Source organism: Elephas maximus, chromosome 3 (genome assembly GCF_024166365.1).
Source record: "Elephas maximus indicus isolate mEleMax1 chromosome 3, mEleMax1 primary haplotype, whole genome shotgun sequence".
NCBI classification, from domain to species: domain Eukaryota; kingdom Metazoa; phylum Chordata; class Mammalia; order Proboscidea; family Elephantidae; genus Elephas; species Elephas maximus.
This window is the reverse complement of record NC_064821.1, coordinates 94,299,710-94,313,606: the sequence shown is the minus strand read 5'-3', so window position 1 is coordinate 94,313,606 and position 13,897 is coordinate 94,299,710. Positions and strand designations below refer to the sequence as shown.

General features: G+C 38.1%; 1 protein-coding gene across 1 annotated transcript in view; it reads right to left on the bottom strand.

Moving 5' to 3' along the window:
* Positions 1 to 220: 220 nt before the first annotated feature.
* RNF11 (ring finger protein 11) overlaps positions 221 to 13,897 on the bottom strand; it is a 54,540-nt gene continuing 40,863 nt past the window's right edge. Inside the window, exons 2-3 of the mRNA XM_049875204.1 lie at positions 6,759 to 6,928; positions 221 to 2,599 (exon numbers count right to left, since the gene is read on the bottom strand). Of these exons, the coding sequence (XP_049731161.1) occupies positions 2,428 to 2,599; positions 6,759 to 6,928 (342 nt within the window). The 3' untranslated portion in view covers positions 221 to 2,427. The remainder of the gene's footprint in view (positions 2,600 to 6,758; positions 6,929 to 13,897) is intronic.

Sequence of the window (13,897 nt, the reverse complement as noted above, 5' to 3'; positions counted from 1 at the left end):
TAAGTATTTAAAAAGCCAAGCTTGAACACATCTTGTCCAAATCTAAACATGCTGCACTCATTATTTGGCTTTAGAAATTCTGAAGCTATCAAGCTTCTAAAGTATATGATTTATTAAAGTATTAAATGCCAAGCAATAAAAATATACTTCTCAAAAGTATACCTAGAGATTTAAAGGTAATTAAATAATTAAATGTATACATCATTGTGTTAAGATTAGATAACTTGGAAAATATTCTTATGGAAACAACTCTAATTTTAGCCCTTTACAACTGTATTATAACTTTATTTAACAACTCAGTAAAAGCCAAAATTGATCGTTCTTAACACGGTATGTGGTGCTCAAATTAAAGAATACAAAGTGCCTTAAAAAAAAAAATTAGCTCAATACTGGTTCCTTCAATAGTATGGCCAAACTTCTCTGAGGTAAGCCTTGCAATAAAGAAAGACTAACAGGAACACGGAAAATAATTTTTTTTAAATGTTCATTTACCAATTTTAACAACCTAGGAAAAAAAAAAAAGTCTGGCTATAACATCCGGTGACATAGACATCATGTTTAAGTAGAAAACACAAGGATAAAAAGGCATTATCACTGAAAATATTGCACAACTTCAGGTGTTTCCTCCAAGTTTGCTTTATATAATTGAGTGGATATAAATTAATCAACAAAAACTTAAGCAAGATACATCTAACAATTTAACAGAACCTGATAATCTAATGTCTTTCAACTTTCCTCAAATTCATCTTTAAATCTTTCCACCATGGGGCTCATAAGGAAATTAACCAACAAATGGATACTACAGCCAAATGTCAAATCTTTAAAAAGCACTCACGGCATACTAAATTCCTCTATAACCCAACTACTAAGAAACCTTCAAGATACCTGAATTTTGTATGTAGCAAAGTGTTAAGAGTCAAATATTTAACTCATTGTAAAATAAGCAATAATAAGAAACACTTCTGATTTCTTTGTTAGGTTAAGACTGCTTCTCCTTTTGCTAATGATTTTTTTTTTAGCTGTAGTATCACTGAGCTGAACAATTAAGTCACCTTTGAGTACATAAGAAAAAATAACACATGCTAAATGGATAAAACATTACTACTACATCTTTACTAGACCACCTCTACCAAAAACACTTCAGAAGTGTAGAGATTCATAGTATTCTTACATTAACTGCAAGAAAAAGACAAAAGAGAAATTCCTTCTTTTTTGAGATCACAATTATGAAGTTATGTATGTGGTTATACAAACTCTGCATTTGTGTGCAAAACATGAGACACATTAATTTTAATTCTCCCTGCTTAGAAGACTCATCAGTCAACTAGCAGGGCTTAACAGATAGCTTTCCAAGAAACAGAGACTGAGATGTATTTTATATAACTTCAACAACCTCAGCACTACAGTAATGAAAGATGCAGTATCCTTTTGCTAATGTTCAAGACAACCTCAGGAAGGAGGGCACAGGGAAAAAATTATATCAAAATTGTTACAACTGAGGAACTTTTTTCTCTAAGTTTCACCATGGTGCCACTTCCATTTTTACATAAGCCTGGTGGCATAATTCGAGCATAATAAATCAGAAATCTTAATATTTAAAATTTACTTAACTTTTAATTATGATCGTATTAACAACCAAAATAATTAGATAAAACACACAGGAAAGGGTAATATTAACCCCACTTTTACTAGTGTTGGTTTCTTGACACTTAACTCATTTTTTATAGAAAAGGGATAGTGCATCTCAGTTTGCTTACAAGCTAGGAGATCACTTTGAATTCCGCATTTCCTAACTGCAAACAGAATATAGCACTTTAAACAGATTATAAATAAACTGGTTTTCAAGCACAGAGCCAGCCCCAAAGATAATAATACACTATTTAAAAAGACCTAAGGCAATGGATTCCATTTCCAATGGAAAAAAAGAACTGTGCAAACAAGCTTAAAACTACTTTTTTGTGCCAGTGTTATAAAATGTAGCTTTTAATAAAACCTTGACCCAAATGCCAGCAACTTCGGAAAAGAATTTTGGTGGGAAGAAGGGGAAGAAGAAAGTTATTTCATTTAGGAAAAATAACCACTATCTTTTTCCTAATAAAATCTTCGATACACACAATTTAAACATATACAGCTGCTGTAACACTTTACACAATTCCTATGTACTGGAGCAAGAACAAGATCTAAATACAATTATATTTTTTAAACACTGGGTCAAGGCTTTACATAAAAATACCATCCTACTTTCCCCCCTAAGTTTCTAAAATATCACGTACTTTTTCCCCAACATCTTGCAGCCATTCAGGAATTTTTAGGAAACTTTTGTGCATGATCTTAATTCCTAATCCCTGGCTCTTTGGGCTCAGTGACAAAAGATCAAAACCACCAAAAATGATGGTTCACTTGAAGTGTCAGACAAGAGACCCTGGCTCAATTAGTCTCGTAGGACGAAAGCAGCGCTGCATCAACTGGCTCCATGCAGGAGGGGCACGTGAAGGATCTCATCAACCAGTCATCTATACAGTCCAGGTGGTAGATGTGCATGCACGGCAGAAATCGAATTGGGTCCCCATAAACAAAGTCCATCATACAGATCACACATCTGTTGGGGCAAGAAAGAAAAATCAGTAAGCACTGTTAGAAGTGGCTAATCTAGAATACATTACAAAGACAGTGCTAATCTGAGCTACACATAAAAATGGCTTGCCTGTCATTCTACCACCAAAGCATGCAACATGAATTTTTCTTTTAATAAGTGTCGATACATCCGCATTCTCTTATTCGAATTCCCTGGGTATCTGCAGGTTGAGAGCAATCAAAACAGCAAAGGGATATGGACCACATGGAGATCAAGTCCATGGCTGGAACTATGCTTGTAAGACAGCTACATGTTACCAAAGACACCTGCAGCAAAATCCGATGCTTTAGGTAGGAAAGCATCAGTTAGATTAACTTCAGCAGTCAAACAAATTTTGTACGATAATTTCTCTGTTTCCTTGACTGGGTTTTAAATGTTAGCCCAGGAGTAAGACCATTTTCTGATGACAATTTTAATAACTACATGAAAAAAAAGACGGACTAATTTCATCCTACTTACTGGGCTGGGCTGCTATAAGGCTTAAACATCTAAAGCTTTCTTCACTAACCTCAGTTTCAATTTCATGGCACTTTTCTACAGGTTCATGAAACAACCTAATTCTGCAAATGTTTCAGAAGTCAGTATTCTAGAGAGAATGTGCTTTTAATTACCAGCACTAAAATGGTGCTATGATTACTGCAAAATGTTAATGTGTCTCAAACAGCCAAATTTAACATCAGCACAGTAAACTGGGTTATGTCTGTGTTGGTGAGGCCATTCTCAACCTAACAGGATAATGGCTGTCCTCATTAGGAATTCTCACAGTAACAAGCCTTGAGGACAAAAATTCCCCACAAGCAAAATTTTATCCTCAATCCTTCAGGCTTAAAAAAATTATTCCCCAAATTAAGAAACAGATAAGGTTCATGAAAATGTTGGCTTACATAGAAAGCTTTCTTCCTTGGCATTTTTTTTATTATTATTAACTTTTATTAAGCTTCAAGTTAACGTTTACAAATCCAATCAGTCTGTCACATATAAGTTTACATACATCTCACTCCCTACTCCCACTTGCTCTCCCCTTCTTGAGTCAGCCCTTTCAGTCTCTCCTTTCGTGACAATTTTGCCAGCTTCTCTCTCTCTCTATCCTCCCAACCCCTCTGCAGACAAGAGTTGCCAACACAATCTCAAGTGTCCACCTGATATAATTAGCTCACTCTTCATCAGCATCTCTCTCCCACCCGCTGACCAGTCCCTTTCATGTCTGATGAGTTGTCTTCAGGGATGGTTCCTGTCCTGTGCCAACAGAAGGTCTGGGGACCATGGCCGCCGGGATTCCTCTAGTCTCAGTCAGACCATTAAGTTTGGTCTTTTTATGAGAATTTGGGGTCTGTATCCCACTGATCTCCTGCTCCCTCAGGGGTTCTCTGCTGTGCTCCCTGTCAGGGCAGTCATCGATTGTGGCCGGGCACCATCTAGTTCTTCTGGTCTCAGGATGATGCAGGTCTCTGGTTCATGTGGCCCTTTCTGTCTCTTGGGCTCTGAGTTGTCGTGTGACCTTGGTGTTCTTCATTTTCCTTTGCTCCAGGTGGGTTGAGACCAATTGATGCATCTTAGATGGCCGCTTGTTACCATTTAAGACCCCAGACGCCACATTTCAAAGTGGGATGCAGAATGATTTCATAATAGAATTATTTTGCCAATTGACTTAGAAGTCCCCGCAAACCATGTTCCCCAGACCCCCGCCCTTGCTCCGCTGACCTCTGAAGCATTCATTTTATCCCGGAAACTTCTTAGCTTTTGGTCCAGTCCAATTGAGCTGACCTTCCATGTATTGAGTGTTGTCTTTCCCTTCACCTAAAGCAGTTCTTATCTACTGATTAATCAATAAAAAACCCTCTCCCGCCCTCCCTCCCTCCCCGCCTCGTAACCACAAAAGTAGGTGTTCTTCTCAGGTTTACTATTACTCAAAATCTTATAATAGTGGTCTTATACAACATTTGTCCTTTTGCCTCTGACTAATTTCGCTCAGCATAATGCCTTCCAGGTTCCTCCATGTTATGAAATGTTTCAGAGATTCGTCACTGTTCTTTATCGATGCGTAGTATTCCATTGTGTGAATATACCACAATTTATTTACCCATTCATCCGTTGATGGACATCTTGGTTGCTTCCAACTTTTTGCTATTGTAAACAGAGCTGCAATAAACATGGGGGTGCATATATCTGTTTGTATGAAGGCTCTTGTATCTCTAGGGTATATTCCCAGGAGTGGGATTTCTGGGTTGTATGGTAATTCTATTTCTAACTGTTTAAGATAACGCCAGATAGATTTCCAAAGTGGTTGTACCATTTTACATTCCCACCAGCAGTGTATAAGAGTTCCAATCTCTCCGCAGCCTCTCCAACATTTATTATTTTGTGTTTTTTGGATTAATGCCAGCCTTGCTGGTGTGAGATGGAATCTCATCGTAGTTTTAATTTGCATTTCTCTGATGGCTAATGATCGTGAGCATTTTCTCATGTATCTGTTGGCTGCCTGAATATCTTCTTTAGTGAAATGTGTGTTCATATCCTTTGCCCACTTCTTGATTGGGTTGTTTGTCTTTTTGTGGTTGAGTTTTGACAGAATCATATAGATTTTAGAGATCAGGTGCTGGTCGGAGATGTCATAGCTGAAAATTCTTTCCCAGTCTGTAGGTGGTCTTTTTACTCTTTTGGTGAAGTCTTTAGATGAGCATAGGTGTTTGATTTTTAGGAGCTCCCAGTTATTGGGTTTCTCTTCATCATTTTTGGTAATGTTTTGTATTCTGTTTATGCCTTGTATTAGGGCTCCTAGGGTTGTCCCAATTTTTTCTTCCATGATCTTTATCGTTTTAGTCTTTATGTTTAGGTCTTTGATCCACTTGGAGTTAGTTTTTGTGCACGGTGTAAGGTATGGGTCCTGTTTCATTTTTTTGCAAATGAATATCCAGTTATGCCAGCACCATTTGTTAAAAAGGCTTTCTTTTCCCCAATTAATTGACACTGGTCCTTTGTCAAATATCAGCTGCTCATACGTGGATGGATCTATGTCTGGGTTCTCAGTTCTGTTCCATTGGTCTATGTGCCTGTTGTTGTACCAGTACCAGGCTGTTTTGACTACTGTGGCTGTATAATAGGTTCTGAAATCAGGTAAAGTGAGGCCTCCCACTTTCTTCTTCTTTTTCAGTAGTGCTTTGCTTATCCGGGGCGGCATTTTAATTAAAGCGCAATTCTCGATACCTTTTCTGTGTCCCATTCTCCACACACTTGCACCTCCCCGCCCTCAATTAGGAAAATTATCCACAAACTCACCAATGTTAACATAGTGGTATAGATTCTTCCAGCTACTTTTCTGTGCATATTTTAGTTTTAATGCATATGTAACTCTACATCCTTTTTTCCCATTACTTATAGAAGTTTTCTTATTTACTAAAACCCTTAGCAAACAACTATAGTGGCTGCAAAACTTACAAAAGTATCACTATACTACAATTTGCTTAACTATATCTCTACTGTTGGACATTAAAAAAAAAAGAACCAGCGCCGTCAAGTCAATTCTGACTCATAGCAACCCTATAGGACAGAGTAGAACTGCCCCATAGAGTTTCCAAGGAGCGCCTGGCGAATTCGAACTGCAGACCCTTTGGTTAGCAGCCATAGCACTTAACCACTACACCACCAGGGGTGGGCATTTATACACCTTGTATTTTTTCCTTAAATAAGACTGTGGTATCTTTGTGCATAATGCTCTACAGGTGCAAATGAGGTACAAATTTTGGGATAGGTTCCTACAATTACTGTCTCAAAGAATATAGACCTGAAAGTCCTTGACACATTACCAAACTGCTCCCCCCAAACCAGCTGACAGGGCCACCAGCAATGTCAGTACCTTGTTCTTAACCATAACCAAACACAGGTGAATGATTTTTAATTGACATCAACATCAAATGGACAAGCAACATACAAAACGGTGAAAACGGATGCCATTTCTTAGCTATTTCTATACGAAAATTCTTAATTATTACATCTAAACATTCTCTTGCACAAAACTGAGAGGTGTTCAATGTATTAAATATCTGACTTCTAAAGTGTAGCAGAATATTTTTCAAAAACAAACAGCTGAAACCATTAAAACATGTATGCATTTATCAGAACTTACTCCCGGATCTTTTTTTCTGATCCATCTCTTCCAGGGTCATAAACACCTTTAGGCAGATGCTGTATAAGGCCTATTCTTTGAGCTATCCTAATTTGTTCCTCTTCAGTCAGCTGTGTTGCTAGCCGAGTCTGGCTAGGTGTTGGATGATAGACTGGAACTGGAACTTGTTCCTGAATTAAAAAAAAAAAAGAAGAAAAAGATTATTTTTTAAAAACTCGTTTTCAGGGGTAATGTTTTCCTTTTTTTTTTTTGGTTGGGGGAAGGGGATGGAGATAAAGGGGACTATGGCAAGAGGTGGCTGGGGTAGTGTGTAGCAGTATGATTCTGTCTCACCCTGCATTAACTTTAACTACTGGAAACACACACACCAAAACATTCACATTTAGATTTCTGAACTAATTTAAAGGATAGGAGCACAAGTTTCACTGAAAAACTGACAAGGAATGTTATCTGAAGCATTTCCACATGAAGGTCATTTCACACACACACACACACACACACACACACACAGAGACACACAGAGACACACATGGAAATTCGACTAACAGTGACCCTACAGGACAGAGTAGAACTGCCCCATAGAGTTTCTAAGCTGTAAATCTTTATGGAAGCAGACTGCCACATCGCTCCTGCAAAGTGGCTGGTGGGTTCAAATTGCAGACCTTTTGGTTCGCAGCTGAGTGCTTTAACCACTGTGCCACCGGGGCTCTTTTCCTTTATTATACTCACCTGTAAAACCTCAGCCTTGATTAAACCTAGTCTCCACCTATTCTACACCACTCACACAGCTTGATGTGTGAAAACCCACAACCACTGGGTCCCACAGGATCTAGCCTCTGGATCATGTTATGAGTCGGAATTGACTCGACAGCACTAGGTTTGGTTTAATTATGAAAATGCTTCAAATACACACACACACAACACACAATATTCCTGATACACAAACAGATAAATCAATACATATAGAGCGTCCATGCAATTAACCAACTGAATCCAATAAACTAATACTCTGTAGGCTGCAAACTAATTTTGTGGCCATAATATACCAATATTTACATTAGGACTGGCTGTTACAGACTGATCTTTTTTGCAAATTTATCTTATTTTCCATGCAGACAATAACCTTAAATTTCATTTATTATTTCTTTTGAAAAACTGATATTGTTGCCATAAACTTTCACTTGTAAAACTCCTTGTAGACTTTGGATATATATTGTATATGACCCAAAGCTGAATGAGCCAAATGAGGTGGCCCTTCCTCCCTCTCATATTCTCAATAAGAAGATCAAAAACAGTTTTTGGCCAGATTACTTAAACTTTTAGAAATATAAATTAAATACCCAAATGGCTACTTAAAATTTATTAATTTATTTGCATATTATATAAAATACAGTAACTTAGACATAGTGCTTTTCTCTTCTCACATTTTATGAAATAATTTTATTCACACTCTTTACACATTCTTTCAACAGGTACTTATTTAGTACTTATTATGTGCCAGGTGATGAGGAGTTAAGAGTACACAAAATAAAGTTCCTAGAATAAAGCTTATATTCGAACATTAGGAAAGAGAAAATAACAATATATAATCTGTGGGATTATGTATCATACTAAGTGCTATAAAGAAAAATAAAGCAGTCTAAGGGGATAAAGAGTGATGGGGGTGCTGTTTTACACAGGATGGTTGGGGTAAACTTCTCTGATAAGACATTTGAGCAGAGGCCTCAATGAAGTACACTGAATAAATTGACTGAGACACACTTTTTGAATCCATGTATGAAGCGTTCATGGGAAATTTAATGTCAAATAACGACTACTGACATTAGAAAATTTGTTATTTCTATTCATTCTGTAGGATCACTCATGATCTCTACAATTTAAGCACTTGTTGACAATGACAGCTAACATTTGCAATTGTGAGGTTCTATCTCCAGGAATAATTGCTAAAACTGTTTTAAATTAAGCTTTTTTAAAAAACAGATTCTGCCAAATAACCTAAGCATCTAGAACTAGCATGAACTGAGGTGATTTTGGGCTAATGGCTTCCCCAAACCGTTCTCTGTGGTTCAAAATAAGACAGTACATAAAATAAGACTTTATAAGGGCTCAAGTATAAATATCCTATTTTAAGAGAAATTTTGGAAAAAATCTCATACACAGTATTATATGTAAACCTATAAAATACATATATATTAGGCTCAAATACTGATTCTTTAATTCCAAGAGGGAAAAACTTTAAAATATTAGACAATAATGTCAAACACCAATTTCAAAAAGTAATTAGGACCACGAAGTTTGTGCTACAAAGAACCTGAGATTATTCTATCTTAATACAATCCCTTGGTTTTCAAATTTAAAAAATGGTCTACTTTCCAGCACTAGCACAGTATCTAGCATGCAGTTGGCCGGACGAATGCGTGTCTCAGGGATGTTGAGCCATAGGCTTAAGGTCATACAATCTGCCATGGCAGAACTGGAAGTAAAACTTCCACCAAAGGCTCTCACCACCTTGTACTACATGTATCAGTACACCACAAAGTCTCCTAAAGATACCATTATGTACCTTTAAACCAGACTTGCTCTTATAAACCCTTTACTTTCTTTTTAGTATTTTACTTTTAGGTTAAAGTTTACAGAGCAAATTAGTTTCCCGTTCAACAAATTGTACACAAAGTGTTCCATGACATTGGTTGCAATCCCTATGCCATGTCAACACTCTCCCATTTCCACCCTGGGTTCCCTGTGTCATCTGATTTTCCTACCCCTTCCTGACTTCTCATCTTTACTTTTGGGAAAATGTGATCCTTTTGGTCTTGTTTGTTTGTTCTATGGAGCAAGTTCTTTTTGCGTACTGCTTGGCTGGAAGGTGGTTTCTGGGACTGGCAGCAGTTCCAAGTCAGAGGGGTGTCTTAGGGCCACAGCCTCAGGGGATCCTCCAGTCTCTATCAGACCAGTAAGTCTGGTCTTTTTTTATTATCGATTTGATTTTTTGTTCTACATTTTTCTCCTACTGTGGCCAGGACCCTCTATTGTGATCCTAGTCAAAGCGGTAGGTAGTGGTAGCCGGGCAGCATCTAATTCTTCTGGCCGCGGGGCGGTGTGGGCTGTGGTGCATGTGGTTCATTAGTCCTTTGGACTAATTGCTCTCTTGAGTCTTTGGTTTTCTTCAATCTCCTTTGTTCTGGGTGGGAAGAGACCACTAATTGTATCTTACATGGCCACCTGAAAGCTTTTAAGGCACCAGATGCTACTCACCAAAGTAGGATACAAAACACTGTTTTTATGCACTATGTTATGCCAATTGATGTGGATGTCCCCCGCGTCTATGGTCCTTAGCCTTCAAGCCTAGTATCTTTGTCCTGGGAGGTGTTTCGTTGTGTATAAGAAGTTTCCATGACTGTGCCCCTCGTGTGTTCTATCATCTGTATTAGTAGACATGCAGCATCTACAAATGTTTGTAGCATTACCTACAACCTAACCTTTATCTGCAGGTGGGTGTGCTCCCTTACACCCTCCCACGCCTCTTTAGCTTACCTATCTACCTATGTATTCCTTTGTAAATTACTGTTTGTTAATACTACCGTTGCAGGATTATCTGTGTTACAGCAATTGCTGTACTTGCCTTTTGTTCTTGAGTTCCTTTCAGTGCCTTCTCTGCCTCTGTCATGTGGTTCTGACTTCCCCCACATAGCCTTTCCCTTCATCAATATTACCATGTGTCTTCAATCTAATTTAGTAACTTACCCTATCTCTCCTCCTTTCCCTGATAACCATCAAAGAATGTTTTTTCTATGTGTAAACCTGTTTTAATAGTGGTCTCTTATAATATTTGTCCTTTCGTGATTGGCTTATTTCACTCAGCATAATGTCTTCCAAACTCATCCATGTTGCGAGATGTTTTGCAGATTCATCGTTATTCTTTATCATCACATAATATTCCATTGTGTACACATATCACAGTTTCACAGTTTATCCGTTCATCTGTTTATGGGCACTTAGGTTGTTCCCATCTTTTACTATTGTTAATAATGCTTCAGTGAACATGGGCGTGCATTTGTGTATGCATGTCATGGCTCTTATTTCTCGAGGGTATAGACCTAGAAGTGGTATTGCTGCATCTATTTCTAGATTTTTAAGGAAGCACAATATCATTTTCCACAGCGTTTGTACCATTTCACATTCCCATCAGCAATGTGTAAGAATTATTGTCTTTCCACAACCACACTAGTATTTGTTTGTTTTTTTTTTTTTGATTAGCGCCACTGATGTCTGCTGAGATGGTATCTCATTGTAGTTTTAACTCTGACAGTAGTTACTGAGTTTTTTTGTCAAAGGCAATCCAAGACAAGACTTTACATATTCCTTTTCCTTGAGATTCAGAACAAATGTATAATTAAAGCTTAAAACCCAGTAAATCCTTATAATAAATTATTAAGAATGCACTCTTTGGACTAAGTAAAATGCCAATAGTTCAAACTAAAAACAAACCAAACCTACTGTTGTCAAGTCGATTCTGACTCACAGTAGCCCTATAGGACAGAGTAGAACTGCCCCATAGAGTTTCTAAGACTATAAATCTTTACAGAAGCAGACTGCCACATCTTTCTCCTGTGGAGTGGCTGGAAGGTATTTGAAATTTTGTATTTTACAAGTTTCTACATAAAATCATTAATGATTACTTAAAATTATTTTCACATACTTCTATCTCATAATTTAGGAAATAATAATGGAGGATGTGAGTGCTTATCAGAATTATTCTTCTTTCAAATATTTATTTAGTGCCTATGACATGGGAAGAAGACATAATATGATTAAATATGGCTCTGGGATTCAGGTAGTCCTAGGTTTGAATTACTTCTCTGCCACTTAACAATCTGACCATGTGTAAGTTATCTAATAACTATCAGTCTCTGGTTCTTTATGGCCCTGTGGAAACCAAGTCCACTGCCATTGTGTTGATTCCCACTATTAGTGACCCTGTGGGATAGGCTGTAAATCTTTATGGAAGCAGACTGCCACATCTTTCCTGTGAAGCGGCTCGTGGGTTCAAATTGACTTTTGGTCGGCAGCCGACTGCTTTAACCACTGCACCACCAGGGCTTCTTTCCTTATGGACACTGGAGTAAAATCCATCTTTTCTACCTACTTTACAAGATTGATATAAGGCTTAAATGAGGAAGCTCTATACAGTACCTGCAATGGTGAACTTTGTGTATACCAGGCACACAATAAACTGTAGCTGTTATTATTAATTTTATTGCATTTGAGGAGATTTATCTATTGACAGTCATACCAATTTACTGTTTCCTATAAATAGCTCCACGGCTTTACCATTTTGTTGCCTTTGTTCTTAAAATTTGCTCCACCGTTCCCCCTGCCAAGTGCTTAAAGAGCTCAGCTGCTAACCGAAAGGTAGGTGGTTCAAACCCATCAGCCTTCCCATGGATGAAAGATGTGACAGTCTACTTCCATAAAGATTACAGCCTTGGAAACCCTATGGGGCCACTCTATTCTGTCCTATAGGCTGCTACGAGTCAGAATTAACTTGATGGCAACAGGTTTCCCCCTGCAGGATCACTGGTCCAAATTTCACCTTATGCAGCAAGCTGCTAAATCTCCTCCCTATACCCTAGAACTAACAGACTCTCCCTCTAGTGTCAGCTTAATACATAGGTGTCTACCTTTGAGTTGTTGTTGTTGGGTGTTGCTGAGTCAATTTTGACTCTAAACAGAGACCACCTGTGACAGAGCAGATTACCAGGTCTTTCTCCCTTGGAGCCACTGGGTGGGTTCAAACCACCAACCTCTTGGTTAGCAGCCAACTGCTTAACCACTGAGCCACCAGGGCTCCTTCTACCTATGAGAGACTCAGGAAAAGTATACAGAATACAATGGAACTTTAGTTAACAAGTACAGTCATCTACTCTGATAAGACTGTTAATTTTTCTGGCTTTCATAGAGGACATTAAGTACCAAGCTGATTTCATTTCTCTAGTACACCTTGAAGGCTTTCTTTCAGCCCTGTAATATCTTCACCACTATAACCACAAGCAATTCTTTTTTGCATTATAAATGAATATTTACTTTTAAATGAGCTTTCTACATATAAAAAGTTTCAGTTTATAGCACAAACTCTGAGAATATTTTATATGCAAAGTAAATATTTAAACCCTATTTTATGCATTAGAAAAATAACTTTACAGAGCACATAACCCTTTTGGTTACTGTTGTTAGGTGCAGTCCAGTTCGTTACAACTCACAGCGACCCTAGGTACAACAGAACGAAACACTGTCCGGTCCTGCGCCATCCCCACAATGGTTGCTATGCTTGAGCCCGTTGCTGCAGTCACTGTATCAATCCATTTCGTTGAGGGTCTCCTCTTTCGCTGACCTTCCACTTTAGCAAGCGTGATGTCTTTTTCCAGAGATTGGTCCCTCCTGATAACACGTCCACTATGTAAGACAAAGTCTCACCATCCTCACTTCTAAGGAGCATTCTAGCTGTACTTCTTCCAAGCAGATTTGTTCATTCTTCTGGCAGTCCATACAACACCATAATTCAAATGATCAATTCTTCAGTCTTCCTTATTCATTGTCCAACTTTCGGATAAATACAATGGATTGAAAATACTATGGTTTGGGCCAGGCACACCTTAGTCCTCAAAGTAACATCTCTGCTTTTGCAGCACATTTGCCCAGTGCAATGCGTCTTTTGATTTCTTGACTGCTGCTTCCATGGGTGTTGATTGTGGATGCAAGTAAAACGAAATTCTTGACAACTTCAATCTTTCTCTGTTTATCGTGATGTTGCTTACTGGTCCAGCTGTGAGGATTTTTGTTTTCTTTATGTTGAGGTATAATCCAAACTGAATGCTGTAGTCTTTGTTCTTCATAAGTAGTTACTTCAAGTCTTCTTCCCTTTTCACAAGCAAAGTTGTGTCACCTGCATATCACAGGGTGTAAATGAGTCTTCCTCCACGCCTGATGCCATGTTTTTCTGCATATAGTCCAGCTTCTCGGATTAGCTGCTCAGCAGACAAAGTATGGTGAAATGATGCAACCCTGACATACACACCTTTCCTGATTTTAACCCACACAGTATCCCCTTGTTTTGGTTATTCATGATCATAAATATGGCT